The sequence below is a fragment of the Hydra vulgaris genome, chromosome 14, assembly GCF_038396675.1.
Source record: "Hydra vulgaris chromosome 14, alternate assembly HydraT2T_AEP".
In the NCBI taxonomy this organism is placed as follows: domain Eukaryota; kingdom Metazoa; phylum Cnidaria; class Hydrozoa; order Anthoathecata; family Hydridae; genus Hydra; species Hydra vulgaris.
Window position 1 is genome coordinate 41,128,813 of NC_088933.1, and position 23,827 is coordinate 41,152,639.

The window sequence follows — 23,827 nt, forward strand, 5'->3', positions numbered from 1 at the left end:
GTTGACCGTGTGAGATGCATGGTTTTTGGAGATAAACACTAAATTTATCAAGAGTTTGACATTTTGACCTTTAAAACAAGGATCGTCCTCATTTGACCTTTGAAAAGAGGATTTTAAAAATAAAAATTACAGATTAATATACTTTAAATACAATTGACAAAGGAATTGAATTGTGTTATTATTAAAATATATGAATTAAATAAAATTATCGTCAATTTAAAAAATTTTCGAACTTATTACTAATTAAGCTGATAAAGCAAAGTTTTCGATCTTATTACTGATTAAGTAGATATTAATAGATTATAAAGATTTAAGAATACCTCATCGTGTGGTCAAAATATAAAGAAAAATATTAAAAGGCCAAGTATGGTAAAAAACTCCGTGTCAAAGGAACACGAGTGGGTAAAAGCGGCAGCAGCAGAAGCGTTAAATTAAGTATTTATTATAAGCGATAATGGAAAATGTAGTTATTACTGAGTATTCATATTGATTAGTTAAATTTAAGATATTAATATTATACATAGTCCTCCTTGATTTTATTTTAAAATTAAATTCGATATGGGTTTTATTATAAACAAAAAATATCAGCCGCACGCACTTAATTGTGACTTATCATATATTGAACACAACGGCATAAACGCCAAATATCGGGCATACTATCAAGCCAAAGATGAGTATGAAAACGGTTCTGCGTCCTTCAAAAATCAGGCTGAAATTAGTAAAATAAATATGCTCTTAAAAACGTGCATATATTTTTGTAGCAAAATGCATGTGCATGTGCTAAGAGTGATTTAAATAACTAACTAAATATCGTTATAACAAAAAAGTAAAAAACGTGGGATTAACAAGAATGTCTTGCAGTCGCAAACCTAGACCAATAAAGAATACAAAAAAACCTCATGTAATAAACGGTTTTTATTACTGCTTGATCAGGTTTTCACGATAATCTTGAATTTGACAACTCCTGTCTTAATAATATTATTTTATTATATATGAGTACATTTCATTAATTAGGTTCACCACACCCTTTCTAAAATAATTTTAACTCTAGGGTAAGATTGCGTAAGATGAGCAGGTTCCTAAGACGGTATAGCCTTATTTACGGGTAGACTGATGATTTATTCGCGGTATTTTTTGGTTAAGGATATTCATACAAATTCGACGGTATTGTTTATTTTAATTTCTTGGTTGTATAGTTATTATTCTTTAATTGTTTTACTGTTAAAAAAATTTACCGTCCCCGTTATAATTTTTTATTATTTAATATTTTGTAATACCGTCAGAACGAAACATGATCATCAAAAATTTATTATATCCTCAATATTTTATGCTTTTCTGCAGCTAATTCCATAGGTTATATGAGATAATACATAAACTGTGTCATGGTATTTAAATTATGAAAGTACTTGATAAAGTTTCTTAAGATGATACGTTTTTAGACGCTCAAGATGAGATGCGGCTTTTTATTAAGAAAAGTGCGTTTTTCTTAAGTTATTCTCCGCACAGATTTAATTTTGTATTTCAAGAGCGAAAATTTTTTCAAAAAAATAGTATCGTTAACTTTTTTAGAGATTGGAAAGATTTATGATTATGATGTTTTTTTTTAAGTTTTTGTTCTTTTTTTTTTTGAAGTATATTCCGTTAAGATACAATTTTAATTAGTTTTTTTTTTGATTATTTTTTCGTTATTTTGAGTTTTTTTGAATTCCTTTAAAAAATGCTTATCTTAGGAAACTGGTTTCCTAAGATGAGATGAGGGTGTGTTGAAAATAACGCAATTTTTTGTGTAAAGATTCTTTTTAAAATGAGCTATGCATTTTTATTCATTAAGAGAAAATATTAAATTTTGATAATCTGCAAAAATAAATATAAATATTATAATATTTCAGCTGCAAATAAACATGCGCAACCTTTCCCTATAAACTATTTTCAATTTATTCAAATTATAATTTCAAAAGGTTGTATTACTTAGAAAGTATAATATTCCAGAAATTAAAAAAACATTCGACTATGAAATGAAATAACTGAATTTAACTGAAACTACAAGTACCTATTTGGTAGGGTACCAAGGTCTTTTAATTGTTAAAAAGGGCCTACCGATATATATATATATATATATATATATATATATATATATATATATATATATATATATATATATATATATATATGTAAATTATGTTATTGTATTTTACAAAGAGAGTGCTCAATGTTCTTAAAGAACAGAGCAATAATAAATTAGTAAAAAACACTTATCTAAATTTTATCTGCTACTTGAATTTTCACCATTGCTGGATCATCAGGAAGAGTTCTTCCTGATGATTAAGCAGTGATGAAACTTCAAGTAGAAGATAAAAGTTAGATAAGTGTTTTTTACTAATTTATATATATATATATATATATATATATATATATATATATATTATATATATATATATTTATATATAAATATATATATATATACAAATATATATATAAATATATATATATATATATATATATACATATATATATATATATATATATATATATATATATATATATATATATATATATATATATATATATATATATATATATATACCTATATATATATATATATATATTTATATATATATATATATTTATAGGTATATATATATATATATATATATATATATATATATATTTATAGGTATATATATATATATATATATATATTATATATGCACATATATATACTGACATTTTATTTTTTAAAGTTGGCTTAAATAATATTTAGTGGCGCAATTTAGGAAACATTGTCAGAAGTTTTTAGGCAAATCATTTTTTAATTATAAAACATCATATTTTTTGAACTTCGCCCATTTTATTGTGGTTTTGAGTCATTCACAAGTATTCTATACACTGTAGAGAGCGTGATTTTAGATCATTCTTTTTTCATCATAGATAAAAAAAATATTGTTTCTTTTTATACTCAAAACAATTGTTTTATTGTTATTTTTCTTTATTCATGTGCCCAATTCAATATGCATTATGCAATGCATTATGTGAATTTTGAAAGTAACCAATGCTCACAATGTAAACAAAAAAAACCGTTTTACATAAAACATTGAAATCTGACCAATATCACCAGACTGGCATGAATTAATAACGCCCCTTTTTTTTTTTAATTTTCTATATTGAGATTTTGTGTGTATGTGTTATAATTGCACTCGAAGCTTGTAACTTAATGTTTTTGCTCTCAAATTTACTTTAAACTACTGTTATTTAATCTTAATTTTTTGATTAATTTGAAAAAATATGTTCAACAATTTGTCAAATATTACTTTTGTACTTTTTAGAATGGCTAAACGTAAAAAATTAACTATTAGGGCAAAATGGAAAACAGAGGATTTAAAAAAGGCACTATATTCTGTTATAACAGAAAAACCAGTAGCGGTAGCATCGCGATATTATAACATTCCTTAAAAAAATCTCAGTGCCTGCCTCCAATAGCTTCTGCCTCCCAGCTGGCTGTGGCCGCCAAATTGGAGGCGAATATTTGCTTAATGAAAAATAATTATTAAAACAAAAGTTAAAAGTTGCTAATTTTACTTCTAAGCCATTGACGAATAAATCTTTTAGACAAAAAAAAATTATAATAAATAATAAAACTTACTGATTTTGGTCAAAATAGTTTAGATCAAGTCCTAAAATCCTAAAACGATATGTTAAACTTCTATTTATTTTATCTTTCATCACAACGTTAAATACTTTTTTTAAATAATTGGATATTGTAAAAGTTATTGAAAAAATATCTGCTGATGTTTATTAAAAATTTGCGACCATGCTATATTAAGTTAATAGTTTTGCCAAATTACAACAAAAAGAAAAAATTTATAAACCTTTACTTAACTCTATACTTTTAAAACGTTAAAAAATATAAACTTACTACTTTTACACGTTTTGAGTTTTAAGCAAATAAAGGTTTAAAACGTTTAAAAGTTAAAATGGTTTAAAAGTTTAAAAAGGCAGATCTAAAAATTAAATTTAAAAAAGTTTAAAATATTTATATTTAATTTATTAAATATTTGAATCGCTTCAGCAATCTTTCTTTTTGTACGTTCAAAACTATAAAATGTCTGCTAGTATTATTTGAATATTTGTGCGTTGGAATAATTTTTTTTTTAATCATTTTAATAGTCAATAAGTCATATAAAACAAAACTTTGATGTCAAATATTTAACATTTCCTCTCAGTTAATAATTTAATTGGTCGTTAACTTAAAGATAAACGTGCAATTATTCTTCATTACATCCGCTGGCGGGATGCAAAAATTTCTGCCTCCAGTTTGAAGGCCACAGTCAGCTGGGAGGCAGAAGCTATTTGAGGCGGCCTCCAAATAGTTTTGCCTCTAAAATTTTTCCTTTAGGTGGGCACCATTGGCTTCCACCTCCCTATTTGCGTCAGCCTCCAAAATATTTTGCTTCCGAAAAAGAACTCTGGCTGCAAACCACAATAGAAGGGCGGAAGCTACTGGATGCAAAAATAGGTCATCATGTTCTAAGTTTTAATTTTAATTGTCAAACACACAAAAATTGTTAAAATTAAAATATCACGATAAAATAAGTATACACAAAAGGAAACTATGATAAATGTTCAAATGCACGAGTTTACTGAAATGATGTTTATCAGGGTTATTAAAGATTTATTAAAATTTAAGAAAATGGATGTAATGATATTATAACTTTTTTAAATTAAAAACCAACTAAAAGCAGAAGATCTCTATCGATGAATAAAGAATTGAAATACAGAATTCAACTCAACCGTAATCTTTGGTATCAGTACAAAGTTTCTCATTTCAAAAATTTAGATCTAAAGGAAAAATATAAACTAAAAAATTAGGTAGTCAAAAAACTTGTAAATATTACAATAACAAAAACAAAAACAAAAAAAAAAAGTAGAAAACAGAATCGAAAAAATGATCCAAAACAAGTCTATCCTTATATTAATAGTAAACTAATCTAAAAAAAATTACATACTAGTATGCCAACATGTTAAAGTATAACGTAAAAAATTTGTCCAACTCCATTTTTTAATGAGAAAAAAATAATAAAGTGATTATCAAATTTAAATCTTCAAGAGTCTCTGGGTATTGATAAAATTTATTAAATGTTTATAAGTAAATATGCTGACACTTTACTTAGACCACTCTTTACTTTTAACCACTCTTGTTTGCCTACAAGCTGGTTAAAAGTAAATATTACAAATTTTTTTTTAAAAAAGTGATAGTTTGCATGCATGTAACTACCGTCTTATCATTGACCTCTGTTGTTTTTAAGTAATAAAAGGTACTGTTTAGTAAACAATGAACCATTTAACTAAAAAAAAATGAATAATACAAGATTCGTTTTATTATTTTTATTAAAAAATTAAAATTGATAATACCAAACAAAACAGATTCGTTGAATCAAAAACTTGCGACAAATCTACTTGAGAATTCATTTCATTTTCATTTCAGTTCATTTTGGGGTACCACAAGGATTGGTTTTAGGAACTTTGCTTTCTATAATATATATATAAATGATTTACAAAAAAATTGAACAATAAACCAAAGCAAAATCCTCTTGATTAAAAAATAACTGCATTTATAGAAACAAAATAAAATAAATCACTCTCTACAGTTTAACCTTAACATCTTAATTAACTGTACAAAAAAATGGCTAATCAGTTTTAATAAAGATAAATGTGAAATCATGCGTTTTGTTTTTGCTTCCTTCTTTTTTTCTTCCTTCTTCCAATGGGATAATTTTATTGATAGTTTGAAAAGCTGTTTGATAGATCAATTCTCTTCATTAATACACCTAATAGATCAGTAGACATTGAAGATATTGAAGTTTGTATAAAAAATGTAACATTATTATGAATAGTAAAAAAACATACTAAGTACTCAACAAAAAGAATCAGCAGGCGTTTCAATTAAAGGCCTTAAACAGTCCGGATCAAGAGAAAATAAGTCACTTTTTATACTAAAGACAAGTTTATACATGTTTTAAACAATATTAAAATTACAGTTCCTAAACAACAGCAATAAGTGCAAAAATTTGTAATTTATTTATTTATTTTTAAACATCTTTGCTTCCAATAAGGCTGCAAGCAACCACTAATTAAAGTTGGAAGTTACTAGAAGAGAAAAGATGAAGATTGTAGTGCAAGATAACGATTGACGGACGACTTAAAGGATGGCAAATTATATGAATCAAGAAAGCAAGATGAAGGAAGCGAATTCCAAACAACTGATGTTTGATGAAAAAACTAGACGAATAAGCGTTTTTGGAGCACTTAGGAACAGTAGCAGAAAAAGGATCAGACTTAATTGAATGACGAGTTTTAAGAGAATGAATTTTAATAAATGGCACAAGAGATGCTAGCTCAATAGAGCAGTGTCCATTATAGTATTTACAGAAAAGAGAAAGAGAATCAACAAAAGTGAGATCCTTTTCAAGCTCGAATGCCCCCTCCAAGCAATCAGAGAGTGTTAGTTTCTTATTACGACAAGAATAAATTGTAGTGCTGTCAGCAAACAATGTCTCCTTAGATTTGAGAATATCTGGAAGATTGGTAATGTAAATTGAAAAGAGTATAGGGCCTAGGATAGAACCTTGAAGAATCCTCGAAGTTATAGAATAAGAAGAAGAGCGCTGTCCATCGAGGACAACTTTAACACTACAATTGGAAAGAAAGGATTCAATAATCTTGAAGATGTTGCCAGATACACAATAAGAAGAAAGCTTATGGAGAAGACAAGCATGCCAAACTTTATCAAAAGCCTTTGAAATGTCAAGAGCAATGGCCTTAACCTCTCCACCTTTATCTAATGCACGATAAAACCTATTGGTTATTACTGTTAACAAATCAGCTGAAGAATGACAAGATTGAAATCCATATTAGTGGTCAGAAAGTAAGTTATTAGATTTAAGATGAGAAATTAAGTGTTTCTTATTTAAAGATTAAAAACCTTGCTTATAATAGGAAGAAGACTAATGGGACGGTAGTTAGACGGATCAGATTGCTCTCCAGAATTTTTTAAAATAGGGATAACAGATACCACTTTCCAGCAGGCTGGAAAACAAGACTCTAATAAGTACTTGTTAAATAGTTTTGAGAGTATAGACGACAGCTCCAGAGAACACTTCTGGTAGACAATAACAGGTATCTTGTTCAGGCCACAAGCTTTAGAAGAATCTAGGCAGGAAATAAATTTAGATACAGAAGCTGGAGAGATACGAATGTCAAGCAATGGATCAACCTGTTTGTTGTCAATATCAGGTAGAACGCAACTAGTGGAATTAAGAGATGATATTGATGAAAAGTTTTTAGCAAACAATACAGTTCTGTCTTTAGGTGAGGTGACAAAGACTGAACCATACAAGAGAGGTGGAACTAAATATTTGTCCTTACTATTAATACAATTAAAGATTCTCCAGAAGTCACGAGAGCCTAATTTTTGAGATGAGATACAAAATTTCATGACCAAACAAAAGCGGGCTTTGGCGTTAGACAAAACCTTTTTACAATGGTTTCTAGCAATAGTAAACAGGCGTCTGTTTTCTGGAGAATTTTTTTGCTGATAGATAAGGAAGTAACGGTTTCGATTGACAATCGCAGCAGGACAATGTGAGGAAAACCATGGAGGAGAGTGAGGCTTGACCAGAAATTGTCGAGAGGGAACAAAAGATTTCATGCCAGCCTGAATCTACAAAGTTATGTAAGAAGCAAAAAATTTCTATCCAAGGGCCATCGCAAAGAAAATCACGAAACGAATCCCAGTCAGCTTTACGGAAGTTGTAAGAGGTACGATAGTATGGAGATTCAGGTGATGAAGAAGAATGAGATATTATTTTTAGAGAAATTGAACTGTGATCAGAAGCACCTAAGGGTGAATGGGGAGAAACTGAGCACTGACTAGGATCAGAAACAAGACATAAGCCGAGTAGAGAAGGTAAATGATTCGGGTTGTCTGGAAAGCGAGTTGGAAAGTTGACTATTTGAGTTAGGGATTGAGAAAGGCAAAAGTTGTGGCCTTTAATGCCTGAAGTATAAACGACTCTAGATCCAAGCCATTCAGAGTGGTAAGCATAAAAGTCAATAATAACAACTACATTAGCTAATGGATAAAGAGAGAGGGCTTGGTCAATATGATCAGAAATAACATCAAAAAGTGTGCAGTCTTGAGATGAAGGAGAGCAATATAGAACAAAGAGAAAGACGATAGAGTGAAGTGGTGCTAAACAAAAGCACATAAAATAATAGTCTGTGGATTCAAACCTAGTTTCATGACAAATGGGTGAATTCTTACGAATGTGAATGCCCATGTCAAGCATGTGACTATTGGAGTCTCTATGAATTAAAGGAAGATAACCATTAACACTTAGATCGCAAAATGAGACAGCTGAACTTAAATTTGTCTCACAAAGAGCAAGTAGGTCTGGTGAACTTTGCAAGAGATAAGAATCAACAGAAGCAAAGTTACTTCAAAGACCACGAATATTAGTAAATGGTAGGTTTAGAGAACTTAGTGATGATGATGGTTTTTTTTGTGTTATAGTTTTTGGTACTTTATTAAATTTGTTGAAGAACTTGACTCAAAGCATAGATAGTACTCAGAACACTGTTTAATAGCCCAAGCAACTACCTCATTACTATTAATAAGCCCTTAGCGGAAATAAAGGGCTCCAAATAGCTCTGAAACCATTCGCTTTTTGCTTTTCTAAGTTTCGAACCGAATCTATAAATTGTCCAACTCTATCTAAGGATGTATCAACTAATTTAATGTTTATAGAGGTATAAGGATCATTTATCAGTAACTTAATCGGATTTCTAAAGCCAATATCGTTTACCCATTTCCCACTAAAAATTACTTTCTCAGCAACGTTATTTTTTCAATAAAACGAGGACCTCTTGTATTAGCCACATTTGCATACCGAGTATCAACAAGTTTTCCACTTTTAAAAACAAAGAATTTTCAAGTAATTGCATAGACGATAAAGGTGCTGGTAGTTTATCATTAGATTGAAGTTTTAAATTAAATATCTTAGTCCAATCACTAACATTAGCCAATGGATAAATTGGATCAGCTATAAGTTAGTCATCCTGAACAACAAATAAACGTAAACTAATATAAGACATTTCTAAAGGTACAGTGGAATTGACTCTAGTTTTTAACTGATTTTCTACACGGACATCATACATTTCCCATTCTATACTTTTTTTCCAAATAATGCGTTCCCCAGAAGAATAAAAATATTGATCAGGATCCATACATAAATTAGGATAAGCTAACGGAACATAGTATAAATTTTGAACAGTATTGGCAGTAGATTCAACAGTAAAATTAAAGGACTTTTCAACGCATGTTTCATCATAAAAGCCTTTGCTCATATCAAATCCTCTTTCAATAGCGAAGTCTACTGCAGCATTTGGTTCATGATTGGGAGGTTGTTTTGTCATAGTTTAAATTATATCCTCTTTGATACCAACCTTTTCTTCCTTTTGGATGAATAAACTTTCTTTTTAAGGTCAGTACAATTCGCAATCACTGATTCAAATGAATCACACTCAAATAACTTTTCTATATAAGGCAGTACCTCTTTCCCAAAGTCCCATTGCGCTGCAACTTTAGGTAACTCATTATAAATTTGAGGTACCGATATTTTATCTCTTACAGAATATTTTTGCAACGTATTAATAGTATTCGTAAAAGTTAGCATAAGGTAATGCTTTAGGAATATAAGTATCTTGGTTTAGTTTAGGTATTAATCTCATATAATCAGGTAAATCGGAGAAAGGCATCTTTTCATAATCGGAATGATATTTCCAGTTTTAATCCAATGATTGCTTACTTGATGTATAGGTACTCATAGTAGTATCGCTTTTTATTGATGATAAACTCTCTACCAAAGAAGTGCTACTTAAATCACTTTTACCGAAAATTGTATCTAATAAATCAGGAGGTTTTCTACGACCTAGTTCTTTCATAGCTATACGCTCGTAACGGGTGGAAGGTTCTTTAGGTAAATAGGGCCTTAATGTTTCTTTAACATTGGGTAATTTAAGTTCTGGTACTTTAATATCTTTAACTATATTTTTAGCAGTTATTCCTAAATCTTTTATAGTGTTTCATTAAGATAGTGCACTCTCTAGTTCTATAGCACCAAAAATCTAATTCTATAGCACCAAATATCTAAAAATATATAAAAATTCTGTAGCACCAAATATCTGAAAATCTAGTTCTATAGCACCAAATATACCAATGACAACGGCTTTTGCAGTCTTTTCTTCGGCTTTATTTTGGAAGTTTTTTTCATAAACGCCGAAAATGTTTTTATCTCACCCAGGAGCTACTTGCAATGATTTTTCATGATTTACTTTGTTTTGTAAGAATTGTTTTACATAAGGTCCTTGTGGTGTTTGAGAAATTTGAAAAACCCAATCCCTGTCTGCATCCTGGAAACTCTCTTGTGTCATAAAAAGAGCATATGTTCCACATATCGCAGGTAAACAAATTATGATCAAGGCGTTCATTGTACAGGCTTATATACGCTGTTTTTCCTCACCAATCACATGACATAATATGAATGACCACTAACAACAATAAAAACATTATAAATTAACATAATCCGCTTAATTTGCCGCTTATAATACAAAATCTTTATAAATTTATCTACTAACACACACACCGCCTATCTAACGTCATTGACAAACCTCCAGCAATACCCCAAAATCTGTGAAATATCTTATAGCACTTAAATATAGCGTTATATATAGCAATAACCAAAGATTATGAAAAAAATAATACTTAAATAATATAACTACAAATAAAATTATAAAAAAAATAATTAAAAATAAAATTGTTAGAAAAATCAAAAAATACTTAAATTTTTAATTTTAATATATTAAGTTTTACATTACTTAATTGCATTACATTAAATAATACATTAATTTTAATATATGAAGCAAAAGTACATTAAAATAAAAATTAAATATATATATATATATATATATATATATATATATATATACACACTCAAAATTTTTATTTAACATTGTATTACAAACTTTAAACATAATATGCATATACATAACTCTATATGGTAACATAAAAAAAAATTTTTAAACCTTTTTTTTTATACCTATCTTTGTACAAACTTTGTCTTCTTCTTACTAATAATTCAATAGCTCATCATACCTTTGATTTTATAATTATTGCTGCTTTTATTTTATAATTATTAATATTATTATTACTAATTAATCACTAATTAATAATTTAGTTTACCACTTTGTTATGATTGCTTATTATATTAACCATTATCATTACTATTAGTAATAATATATTTATATATGTTATTATTACTATTTTACAATAATTGTTTTATACTATCGTAGGTCTTTACGCATCATCAGTTGTAACTGTTTGTAAATGTCCCTCACTATTGTATATATATATGTTTGTAAATGTCCCTCACTATTGTATATATATATATATATATATATATATATATATATATATATATATATATATATATATATATATATATATATATATATATATATATATATATATATGCAGATTGATTGATATACCTATTCCTTATTTACTTTAATATTTTTTAATAAAATAATTTGTAGTTTAAGAGCAAAAATATTACAATTCGCACTTTTTTTAACGTGACCTGATAAGAGATTTATAATTAGGTTTGTTTTTCTTCTAAATGCATCATTGATAGCTCAGTAGTTTAGTACGCTGTCATCAGTGTCGGTTGGGGGGACGGGGGGTTTAAAACTTCCCTTTAGCGTAATAAACATTGAAATTTTTTCAATTACTTATATATTCATAGCGAAAAAGTAATAAAATACGAAAAAGATTTCTAACTGCTGAAATAAAATTTTAAAGTTTTCTTATTTCATAGATATATTATACACTTTATTTTGTTTTGGATTTTTATGTTAAATAGTTATTTTGGGGCACTTGGGAAAAGTTAGACTTAGGAAAAGTTACTCCATAGTTTTTTAAACAACACCGGTATGTGTTATTATAAAAAAGGAAAAAATCAAAAGCTTGCATTAATAAATAATACTAAAAAGTATTCTAATAGTTTCACTAAAGTAAATTACAGTTTTTCAAATTTAATGTAAAAAAGTCACTTAAAAAAAGATACACAAGTACTCGATAAGTTTTATTTGCTAACATTTTTTCAAAACAAATCCAACAACAACAACAAAAAAAAGCGTTCATGACCTGGTTTCGCAACTGGTTTCTATTGATGTAATAGGCACATTTTCACTATTTTGCACAAAAGGGCTTAAAAGTGCAAAAAAAATAAAAAATAAATAAAGGGTATATTCTGTAATCATCAGCAATTTTATTTAAAAATATTTGAAACTGTATCTATATGAGGATATAAATAAAAAGCGTATTATAAAAAAAATAAATAAAAATTAAATATTTTGAATAGGCTTTTTTTAAAGAAAAAAAATAACCGCGCTAACTTGTTCGGAAACTGTCTAACTTCCTAATAATCCTTTCAAGTGCGAGCTATTCCGACTTATCGTGTTAAGTTTTTGCCTAATACGGCCTAACTTATTAAGTTCCGATAATTCTGATGATTATTGCGTAACCCTAGTAGTTACTTAATTAGTACTAATCAGGATTAAAGGAAATATTTAGTAAGTACTTAGTTAGTTTTCAAATATAATACAAATAAAAAACTTCTGATTTTATTATACGTCATCTTTTTTTTATCAAACGGAAGACAAGTCAGCTAAAATCTGAATTGTCTTCCGTTTGATAAAAAAAATGTGACAACTGCATGGTTAACAAATTAATTGATGATTGTGTTTATACGGCTTTTAATATTAATTTTTAAGTAAAACTAATATTAACTCAATAAAAATTTTACCATTTTAAGTCAGCATTTAAAAGAGTGAACTTTTCGACCTTTATTAATAAAGGCTGTTTTAATGTTTTTAGAATTTTTAGATTTTATTAAATCCCTTTTGTTTGTTATAGTAAATAATATCTTTACATATGTTATACATATAATATATATATACAACTTCAAAAGTGTATTATTTTTTATTTTAAACAATTGAAAAAGATTTAAAAAAAAAGGTGGTAGAATTCGAACGACGGCTTTATTTTTAGTCATTTATTTCGTCATTAAAAAAATGAATACAATGCCGATTTTACAATCAGAAACTCTGCAAGCTAACCACTCAGTCACGCTGGAATGAAAATTTTAAAACTTTATAATAAATAAAAGAATTTTTAACACGGAAATAAATGCTGTAGATTTAAACTAAGGAGAGGTTGACGCAATGCTAATGTTCATCGCTAATGTTCATGTATAAAACAAATTTAGGATTATCTCCTAAAATATTTCAATCCTATTTTGACAAAATAGTTCATAAATATCCAACAAAATTTTCAAAAAAAAACTTCATATTCAGTTCTTTATCGTGGACCCTACTTGTAGAAAATGTTTCCCAAAATTGTAAATACACATAAAACTAGTATAGAGCAGTTTAAAAATGAATCAAAACAGGCATTCTTACTTATGGATTTTAATGTATCCGATTTTGAATGTTTTTTTTAATTAAAACTCAATTACATAAAATAATTAATACAAAATTATGTCACTGAGTGTATCAACATTTTTTTTTATTATCTTAATTATGGTATTACCTCTATGACGTTTGCTAATTTATTTACGTTATTTTTATGAAGTTGGCTGATTTATTTTTGTTTTTTCTATGGTGCATATTATTTTATTTACTTTTTATTTTCAAATCTTATTTTAAATTTTTAAGTTTAAAGCAAATTATAATATCTTATTTATTTTTTTCTTATTCACTTGATCTTACTCTTTCGTTAAATTTTTATTCTTTAAGTTTTTCTTTAAAAGACAACGAATTGTTATCTATTTTACTTTTATATTTTTATTTTTTTTTAATAAATAGTTTGTTAACTATAGATATTTAAATATTACGGTTTTTGTAAATACGTGAGAATAGGGCTCGGTGATAAGGCTAAATAAGTCTTCTTCTTGCCCTGCCAATGTTTATTTTTATTTATATGCTTTGAAACTGTATGTTTTATTTAACGGCAAAAAAAAAAAAAAAGCAATTTTTAATTGAAAGTAAAACTGAAAAACTTGATATATACACTACCTACTATAATTATTTGAGTAGTAGTTTTAGTATGTTTTAACATTTTTAGGCATTGGTTGGATTTTATTAGATTTGCGGTTGTGTCACAAATACAGACAAATTATGCCGTGTGATCTTAGACCTGAACTGAGAAATAGCCCTCCGAGAAATCATCAAAAGATTAATTTTTAATTAAGATGTTATTAGTGAGTTGTAGTTGTGATTTAGCTGATATACATAATGAAAGTGCTATATAAGCATAAGGTATTAAGGTAGTTAGAAATAGGATTAGATTCACTATATCACTATATCTAAGTAAATTAATATTAGTAAATGTAAAAATGCGTTATTAAAAACATAAAACTAAATATTATTACAGTAAAGTATTAAAATTTTTTTATACTTTTTTGGATTTGTGGGTTTTTAATACCTTGAGTTTTTATATTTGATATTTTTAATATTTCAATATTCTTTATTAACCTATCGATTTTTATTTCCTCAATGTTGTGTTCATAATATATTACTTTCTCAAAGACCGGCGCCGATCGATCATATCAACCCCGATACAAGTATATAAATATGACACACGTACTACATAGAACAAAACAAATATAATTGTTAATAAGAAGTCAAGGTAGTTTATAAATCTTCACAATCAAGTAGCTTAATACTCTTTATTTTCATCCACGGCTTAATACTTGTATTATTTGTTTTTCGTTAATCTCATCTGGGATATTTTTTGTTTTTGCTATTATTCTTTTCTGCACCATCATCTCTGCATTATCTTGAGTCCTCTGTGGAGCAAATATAGTATACAATCTTCTCAGATGAATTTGATTTTGACGGAGAACACATCCGTTGTGATTTAATTTGAGTTCATATGATCTAGGGGCTACGCACTTTATTGTTTTACTTCTAAGACTCAATTCGCAAGTTATTTCGTCTTAAATATGCTACATTTTGGTCTTGCTTGAAAAAGCATGGTTCTAAAGTACAAATCTTTTTATCGTGGTAGTTTTTTGATTGAATTCTTTCTTTAATGATGTCTCAAGACCTTTTATATGGTTTCTTATTTTGATTTTGAAATCTAGGTAGATTATCTCTTAGTTGCCGTCCATGTAGTAGTTCCGCTGGAGACAATCCACATTTTATTGGAGTATTGCGCAATATTAAAATACCTTTAAAAATTTCTTCGTTTGACACGTGGCACTTTTTTTATCATAAGTTTAACTGATTAAATAGTGGCTTCAGCTAAGCCATTTGATCTTGGGCAGTGCGGACTACTTCTTATATGCATAAATTGCCACTGTTGAGAAAATTGATGAAACAATTTTGAAGTGTATTGTGTACCATTATCTGATACCAAATCCTCAATGAAATCATTTTAGAAAATGATTCTTTGCGTGCTAATATTACATTTATCGAATTAGTATTTGAAAGCAGAAAAACTTCCGGCCACAAACTATAATAATCAACAATAATTAAGTAATTTTTGTTAGCTCACTGAAACAAATCCGTTCCAACCTTTTGCCATGGTCGCATTGGAATGTTATAAGTTAACAGAGGTTCTTTTGATTTTGATGGAAGATACTTCATGCATGCTTTGCACTTTTTGATTAGCTGTTCAATTTGGTCATTTAAACCTGGCCAGAAAACCGCCTGACGTGCACGGAGTTTGCACTTTTTTGATTCCAAAATAACCTTAGTGCAATTTTGAAAGTATTTCTTTTCGCATACTATCTGGGATTATTATTTGGTTTTTATACATTAACAGTCCATCAGTTTTGGCTATTTCATCTTTAAAATTCCAATAAAGCTGAAAATTTATTGGAAAATATTGTTTTGAATTCGGTCATCCAGAAACTACACAATCTTGCAGTTGTTGTAAAAGTTCATCCTGCTCAGTTTTCTGTCTAATTTTTTCTAATCGGCTCTCCGTTGCCGGCATACTTTTAATTATTAAATTTACGTAAATGTTCAGATTATTTACTGCAAGTTTGTTGTCCTCTGTAGGTTGCGATATAGGTATTGCATCAGCATCCGTAAATGACTTGCCAGCAACATGCTCAGCAGTAAATGAAAATCTTAACAATTTCATTCTTAACCGTTGAATTCTTGGCGACATCTCGGTAAGCGAACAATAATTTAATATAAGAATTAAAGGTTTGTGATCTGTTTCTAAAATTAAAGTTGGTAATCCATACAAATACTTCAACATCCGTGTGCACCCCCACGTAACAGCAAGCATTTCTATTTCAATTGGGTAATAATTTTTTTCCGTTATTGTCAAAAATCTAGATGCACAATCAATAGGTTTTTATACTCGTGATTCTGATAAACAACTACAATAAGTCCGTTTAATAAACTTCCATCTGTTCTCAATTTTTTTGACTTTGTCACATCATAGTGTTCTAAAATTAGTGGGTTTGTCAAACTTTTTTTTATCTAATCGAATGCTTTAGTATGATTTTCTTTCCATACCCATACTGATTTTGAACTTAAAAGATCTTGCAAAGATTGAGTTAGTTTAGCGAGTAATGAGTTAAATTTTGATCGTAGTTGAGCCATACCTAGGCAACTACGCAAACCTGTAATATTTGTTGGTCTTGGGAAATTTTGTACTGCCTTAACTTTTTTGCTCAGAAGTTTTACACCATCCGCTGAAATTATATGTCCTTAAAATTCACTTTGATAAAATACGCACTTTTCTAAACTAAGGGTAACTCCATCTTCCGCAAATTTACTTAGCAATGCAACTAGATTTATATTGGACTCATTTTCTATGTTTCCAAAAACTAAAAAATCATCCATATTCTTTACGATTCCTTTAAGACCATCAGTTACGTGATCCATTTTTTAATAAAGATTTGTGGAAGTGATGTTAACCCAAATGGACCTCTCGTTGGGCAAAAACGACCAAAAGGTGTGGTGAACGTACACTTTAACTGAATTTCCGAAACCATTTGTAGTTACCAATATCCTGAGTTAGCATCTAACTTAGCCATATATTTAAACCCCTTTCCTAGTAGAGCCAATGTATCATCAACACTTTTTAACTCATAGAACTCGCGTTTTGTATCTTTATTTAGTTGTGTCAAATCGATACAAATAGAAAGTTGTCCACAAGGTTTTTTCATAACTACAATAGTATGACACCAGTCAGTAGGTTGATCTACTACTTTGATAACACCCATCTTTTTCATACGTTTCAGTTCTAACTTTAATGGTTCTAGAAGTGGGAACGCTATTCGTCGTGGTGCTCCAGTATGGTATGGTGTCACATTTTCACGGACCTCAATATGTACAGGGTCATCTTTAATTGTTGCTAACCCATTCAATACTGAAGGAAATTGTTCTACTACGTTAATTTTGGTTATTTTTAATCATACTACGATTAAATTCTTCGGGAATGTCTATTCTTACTAGGTTAAACTTTTTTAAGGCAGGTTTACCTAATAATTTTCACATTCTTAAAAACATGTATACTAATTAACTCACTGTTTTGAGCATTGATTGTAAACACAAAATCAGATTTCACACTTCCTAAATACAAAGCCCCTAAATTCTGCTGCGAGGTTAAAAATTTTTTTTATTTGTTTTGCTGATTAGCCTCTCTATCCGAAATATTCAATTTTGTTTATAGGCAAACTGAGCTATTTAAGAAATGATTCATAATTTTACAGCCTCTACATTTTTTACCCGATGCCGGACATGATTCTCTACTAAAAGGATGCTTTTTTAAACAGAATTTACACGGTAATGAGTTTAAACTTAAGTCTCTTTTGTTGCCAGTGTTCTGTGTTTGCGAACTAAACTTTTTTCTGTTGTTTAGTTGTTATTCGATTCGGTCAACATTTTCATTTTTTATTATTTTCTAATGCAGATACACTATCTTGTGCTTTTTCGGAAGAACGACAAATTTCTACTGCTTTATCCAAAGTTAACATCTTTTCAGAAAGTAATTTTACACGTACTTTGTCACATCGTTTCCCGATACAATTTTCTCTTAATAAACTGTTAAGAAAATCTGCTGTTTTACAAAAATTGCAGTTTTTACTTAATAATTTTACTTCTGTCAAGAAGTCACCAAAAAATCTTTTTGAAAACGTTTAAAATATTTATGTCTTATGTCCAAAGTTTCATTAATAATACCCTTGGCAAAGACTTCCGTTTTCTCCAATACAACAGAAGTGTCTATTTTTTCATCTTCGGTTATACTTAATAATTCATAAATGTTTTGAGTTTCTGAAGAAAATGTAAACCTTAACATAGCAGCTTGATATGCAAGTGGTTTTTTCTCTACATTCGACAATATAACATAATCATGTCATTTCTCAATCCAGGAGCAAAATGCAGTATACCTATCTACAATTAAATCTAATGTTGGAGGAGAAACATCAACTTTACTACTTTTTGCAATTTTTCAAAAATAGATAATCAAGATTAAACAAGATAATTAGTAAATACTAAAAAACTTTATTTTCGCACTTTTATTTACATACTTGTAGCGCCATGTTGTGTTCATAATACATTCTTTTCTCAAAGACTGGCACCGATCTATCCGATCAAGCCGTGATACATGTATATAAATATGACACACTCAAGGAACTTCCGTAAACAGTGTGTTTAGCTGCGGTACCAATATAAATACATCAATAGTTGGATCGCTTTCTAAAAAAGTAACTAATATTTTGGATAGTTATTATTAACGATCAACAAACTTCAAAAATGATTTTTTTAACTTTAAGAATAATTTTGTACAAAAAATTTTTATGAATACAAATTTTTAAGAAAGAAATTTGTTATGTACTACAACGTCAAAGTTTTCGAACCGATATACTGTTTATATTTCGAACGTTTATATTGTTTACGCTTCCTGTCTTTACGAAAAAAACTTATATACGAGCAACAAGAAACGATACAGCAACCGGAAACAATATATTATACTATTTAAAACAGCTAATATTCCAAGCCCCTTCATTACATAAAATGGCCAATATTTATATAACCAACTACTCACTCATCTTTTCATACAAAGAAAATATTAAAAACGTTTAAAAGACGTTTTTCAAACCAAACGCGCGCTAGTTTTTGGCTAAAAAAGCATAAACTTAATTGGTAATTTGTAAACTTAGTTTTTTAAAAATCAATATTTAAAGATTCTCTTCTCAATTTTACCACCCAGAGCCGACAACAACGGGAGGAGCACTCCCCCCCCCCCCTCACATTTTTTTTAAAGACATTTCTTTTTCTTAAGAAAATTTTAGATATAGTTGACTTTTTTTAAAAATTGACGATTGTGCCTCCACTTCGAAATCCGTGTTGTCGGCCCTGACAGCTGTTTAGAAATATTTGGTCAAAAATATATTTTTTTAATAAACTTAAAAAATAAATTACCATTTATACTATATCAAGAAATATCTTAAAATATGTATTTTACATCTTTAATGTAAATTACTCTAAATGCCAATATTTATTTATTTATCATTTTTATTATATATATTGATATACTAATTTTTATTGTGGCTCATTTTTAATTCTAATAATAGTATAATAAATATGTTTCTGCTTAGCACTTAAAAATACACTAAGACTTTTTTTCCAAATGGGGCATCTTGTTACAGCCTATATAAAACGCATAAACTGTTAAATCTTAACAAAAATAAATAAACTTTTAATCTCATAAGTCATATATATATCATCCCACGAAAATAAAAAAAACTACGATATACTTATTTGAATTAGAATTAAAGCCACGATTGACTATTTATGAACTCGGAACCATACGTGGATGTAAGACACTAATTTAGATCAAACCCGAAAAAGTGATGAAATTTTATCTCATATTAACAATAACACTATCAAAGTTATGAACTTCACAAAACTAAATTATCTGATGGCCGCACAGCGATTTGTATTGTATTTGTATTGTTTATTTATTTGTATTATTTACTTTACACAGACAGAAATGTCAACAATTGTTATAAGTTTTTACTTTGGTATATTTTTATCTTGTTTCATACAACATATTTTTTTTTAGTTTTTTGCTTAAAAGAATTTCAACTACCGTATTGGTTAATATTTAATAAATTTGTAAGAATATTTTTATTTAACGATATAACTTCGAATTTTCATTTTAATTAATGCAATCATGTTTTGAACTTTTTAGTTAATAAAACTCAATAATATTTAAGGGGATCTCTTTTTTCAACTACATTAAAATTTAGTCAGCTTATTTAAGTCAAACTAAAAAGTAAGTTGACTAAGTTTAGTCATTTAAAAAACTTATTGACTATTTTCTGTCAGACTAAAAATATTGTAGACTAAGTTTAGCCAACTAACAGATCAATAGACTAATTTAGCTAAAACGACACTAAAAACATTACTCGACTAACTTAAGAAAACTAAAAAGTTAGTAGATTTCTTTAATTAGATAAAAAAGCCTTTTTAAATAGTGTAAAACTAAAACCTTTACTCTCATCGCTAAATAAAGTTGTATTTCTGCCACTATTAAAATAATTCAACATTTAAATAATACCAGTTATTCAAAAAATTGTAAAATATTGCTTTTCATTTCGCAGCAAGTCATTTTATTTTCAATTTTAAGTCAATTTTATTTTTAGAGTTTCTTTTAAAAAGATATATATATATATTGAACCGGGCCCCCATATCTGCTGGGTCCCCTAGCGATATTTTACCCTAGCCTCATCTTAATTCAACACTGAGTCATGTTGTTTAAAACTGCAATTATTTTATAACAGCGTACAAAACTCAGCTTTTTTGGCTTGGCAAACAAATGCCGAGGACTTGACTTCAAAAGTACCATATACCTCGGTATTACCCCGTCAACATTTTTAAAATTGAATAAAAATTTTGCGTTTTTAATAAATTATTTTCTTATAGTTTCATAAATTAAATTAAATGAAAAATGCTTTTTGTTGCACAATACTATATTTTGTTTTAAAAATGATTTCTTTTATTTTTTTTTTATTAGAATGTTACCCTCCATTTTAAAGGTTATTAATAAACTTTTTTACCAATTTTATATTAGTTAATGTCTATAGAAAATAAAAATAAAAATGAGGAGTCAAACTGCAAAATGCGATAAGTCGCGCTTTACAGATGGGCTTCTTTTGATAAATTACCGCGACACTTTTTTGCTGAGGCAATTTATCAAAATACTACACAGCCCTTGGCAAAAAACCTCGGCAAATGGCGACAGCCGAGGTTAATTTTGCACGCTGTATAAGTTGTTTTTATTGCTTTAATTATTATTATTGTATTTTTTGTTTTATGTTCAAGTTACACAAGTCAAATCAAACCTAAACTTCAATTTGATTTAAAAATTTTAGATTTAATGAAAAAATAATATACACTCATATCCGGTAAGTTTTGTAATAAACTTTACAACATTTAAAATAACAGTTTTTTAACTTACCTTATTTAAAATAAAATATTTTTTCCCCTATTTTTTTTAATAGTTTCTATCAAACTAAAAAATTTATAGACAAAAACCCTTTTTGCATGTTGATTGAAAATATTGACGTGTGTTATTGGCATTTATTGGCTGCAAACAGTCAAGTTTTAAACGACTAAATGTCTTATCTATGTACTGAAGATAAAACTAAGCAGACCATTCTTTTATACCAAATCATAATTTTTTGAAGGTGATAAGGATCTTCAAATCGTATTAGCCATTTTAACATTACACAATATATGAGTTTTATTCACCTTGACTACATACATTAGCTTTTGATATTCTCATATGTTATAGATAAAGTTCTAGCATTAGCAAATAAGATTTTGATCAGCGTGTATTGAGCCGTAAACTTTGCATTCTTTCAGCCTTTTATTATTGATGTTACTTGTTTTTTCATTCCTTTAACTTTTTGTATGTGCAACTGAGCACCTTATTAAAAATGATTATCTCCAAACAACTTTATGTTAAATAATATGGCAAACGATAGAGTATGATCATATTTGAAATATCTAGCCGACAGAATTTTAAGTTTTAAGGTCTTTAATGTATATATTATTACATTTCTTTTCGTTTTATTTACTTTACAGTTTTATTATTTTCATCTAAAATTTTTGATACATGTTCAAAATATATGTGAAACTCTATATATTTGTACTCAAAATGCAATAGCGAAATGGCTTTAAATTAGACGAAAAGTTATTTACAAACAAAATGTTGGCTCTTTTTAAAATTAAATCCAGGCTTTGTTTTTTACGAATCCAATTACAACGTTGGCAATACTTAAAACAAAACTATCGTATTATTTCATTGATAATTTTTCATAAATGATTTTTCATAAATGATCACGTAAATTTTGTAAAAATTTTTGTTTAAACACTTTAACATCGAAATTTTTACTTTTTTTTAAGAATGGATCCAAAGTTAAAAACCATTTTATCTGAAAACTTATCATCGGAATGGAAAGAATTCGCAATGCACACTGGAATAAATGTTGCTGTTGTAAATTATCATGATTTAGATAAAGTCAGTGAAAAAGTGAAAATGGAAAACCTTTGCAACGATCTTGTTAAAAAACACGAAAATAATTATATGGCAATGATAGAAAAGTCTCTAAGAGAATTAGACCAGATGGATGTTTTAAATGAGATTCAAACTTTTTGTAAGTAAGACTAATTTAAAACCAAAATAAAAATTCTTCCTTATCTGGAATAATGTTAGCTATTTGTGAGAACTATTTGTGATGTTATTTATTGTTTTTATCAATAATATGAAAAGTGAAAGGTTATTAAGAAGTATATATATATATATATATATATATATATATATATATATATATATATATATATTTATATATATATATATATATATATATATATATATATATATATATATATATATATATATATATATATATATATATATATATATATACATAGTCTGTGTATAGGTGTATATGCATACATACTTACACTTTTTTTGGGACACTTTTGTGTACCCGTAATTTTTTTTTCCATAAGCATCGTTTATTTGTAACAAAAATGTCCCCGTAAGCAGCTTTTATAGAGAGCCTGACTCGCAAGGGAGTGCTGCTACATTGATTTAGAGTTTGGGTCAGCAGCAAGATCAAGCTTAAGGATAGGGTTACGGCAAGGTTTAAATATGGTAATATTACTGTAATGATTCGTTTTAGTGAATAGATGAAAATAAAAGTGAAATATAATGTATTAAAAGGAAATGAAAATTCGAGCAATAAATATAAAAAATATGTTTTTATAATAAAATAATAAACTTAAATATGTATAAAATATAATAAGAAATAAAATAAAAATAGAAGAAAAACTTAAAAGAATATACTAATATGATAAAAATAGTAGAAAAAGAGTTAAAAAAGGTTACAGGAACAAAAAAAACATGTCCCCGTAAACGTCGACAAGGAGTGTATATAAATATATATATATATATATATATATATATATATATATATATATATATATATATATATATACATACATATATATATATATATATATATATATATATATATATATATATATATATATATATATATATATATTTATATATATATATATATATATATATATATAAATTAGTAAAAAACACTTATCTAAGTTTTTTCTTTAACTTTAAGTTTAACCATTGCTGGATCATCAAGCAGAG

At 27.7% G+C, this 23,827-nt stretch overlaps 1 protein-coding gene across 4 annotated transcripts in view; it reads left to right on the forward strand.

Annotated features, from left to right (window-relative positions):
- The first annotated feature begins 19,903 nt into the window (after positions 1-19,903).
- The window catches only part of LOC105844098 (uncharacterized), a 29,449-nt gene continuing 25,525 nt past the window's right edge, over positions 19,904-23,827 (forward strand). The window contains exons 1-3 of one of the 4 annotated variants that reach the window (XM_065817261.1): positions 19,904-19,962; positions 21,472-21,554; positions 22,558-22,808. In XM_065817261.1, the coding sequence (XP_065673333.1) occupies positions 22,559-22,808 (250 nt within the window). In that variant the 5' untranslated portion in view covers positions 19,904-19,962; positions 21,472-21,554; position 22,558. Of the gene's footprint in view, positions 19,963-20,154; positions 20,263-21,471; positions 21,555-21,952; positions 22,186-22,557; positions 22,809-23,827 lie in introns of those variants that run through there. The other 3 variants (XM_065817258.1, XM_065817260.1, XM_065817259.1) reach the window with 3 other exon arrangements.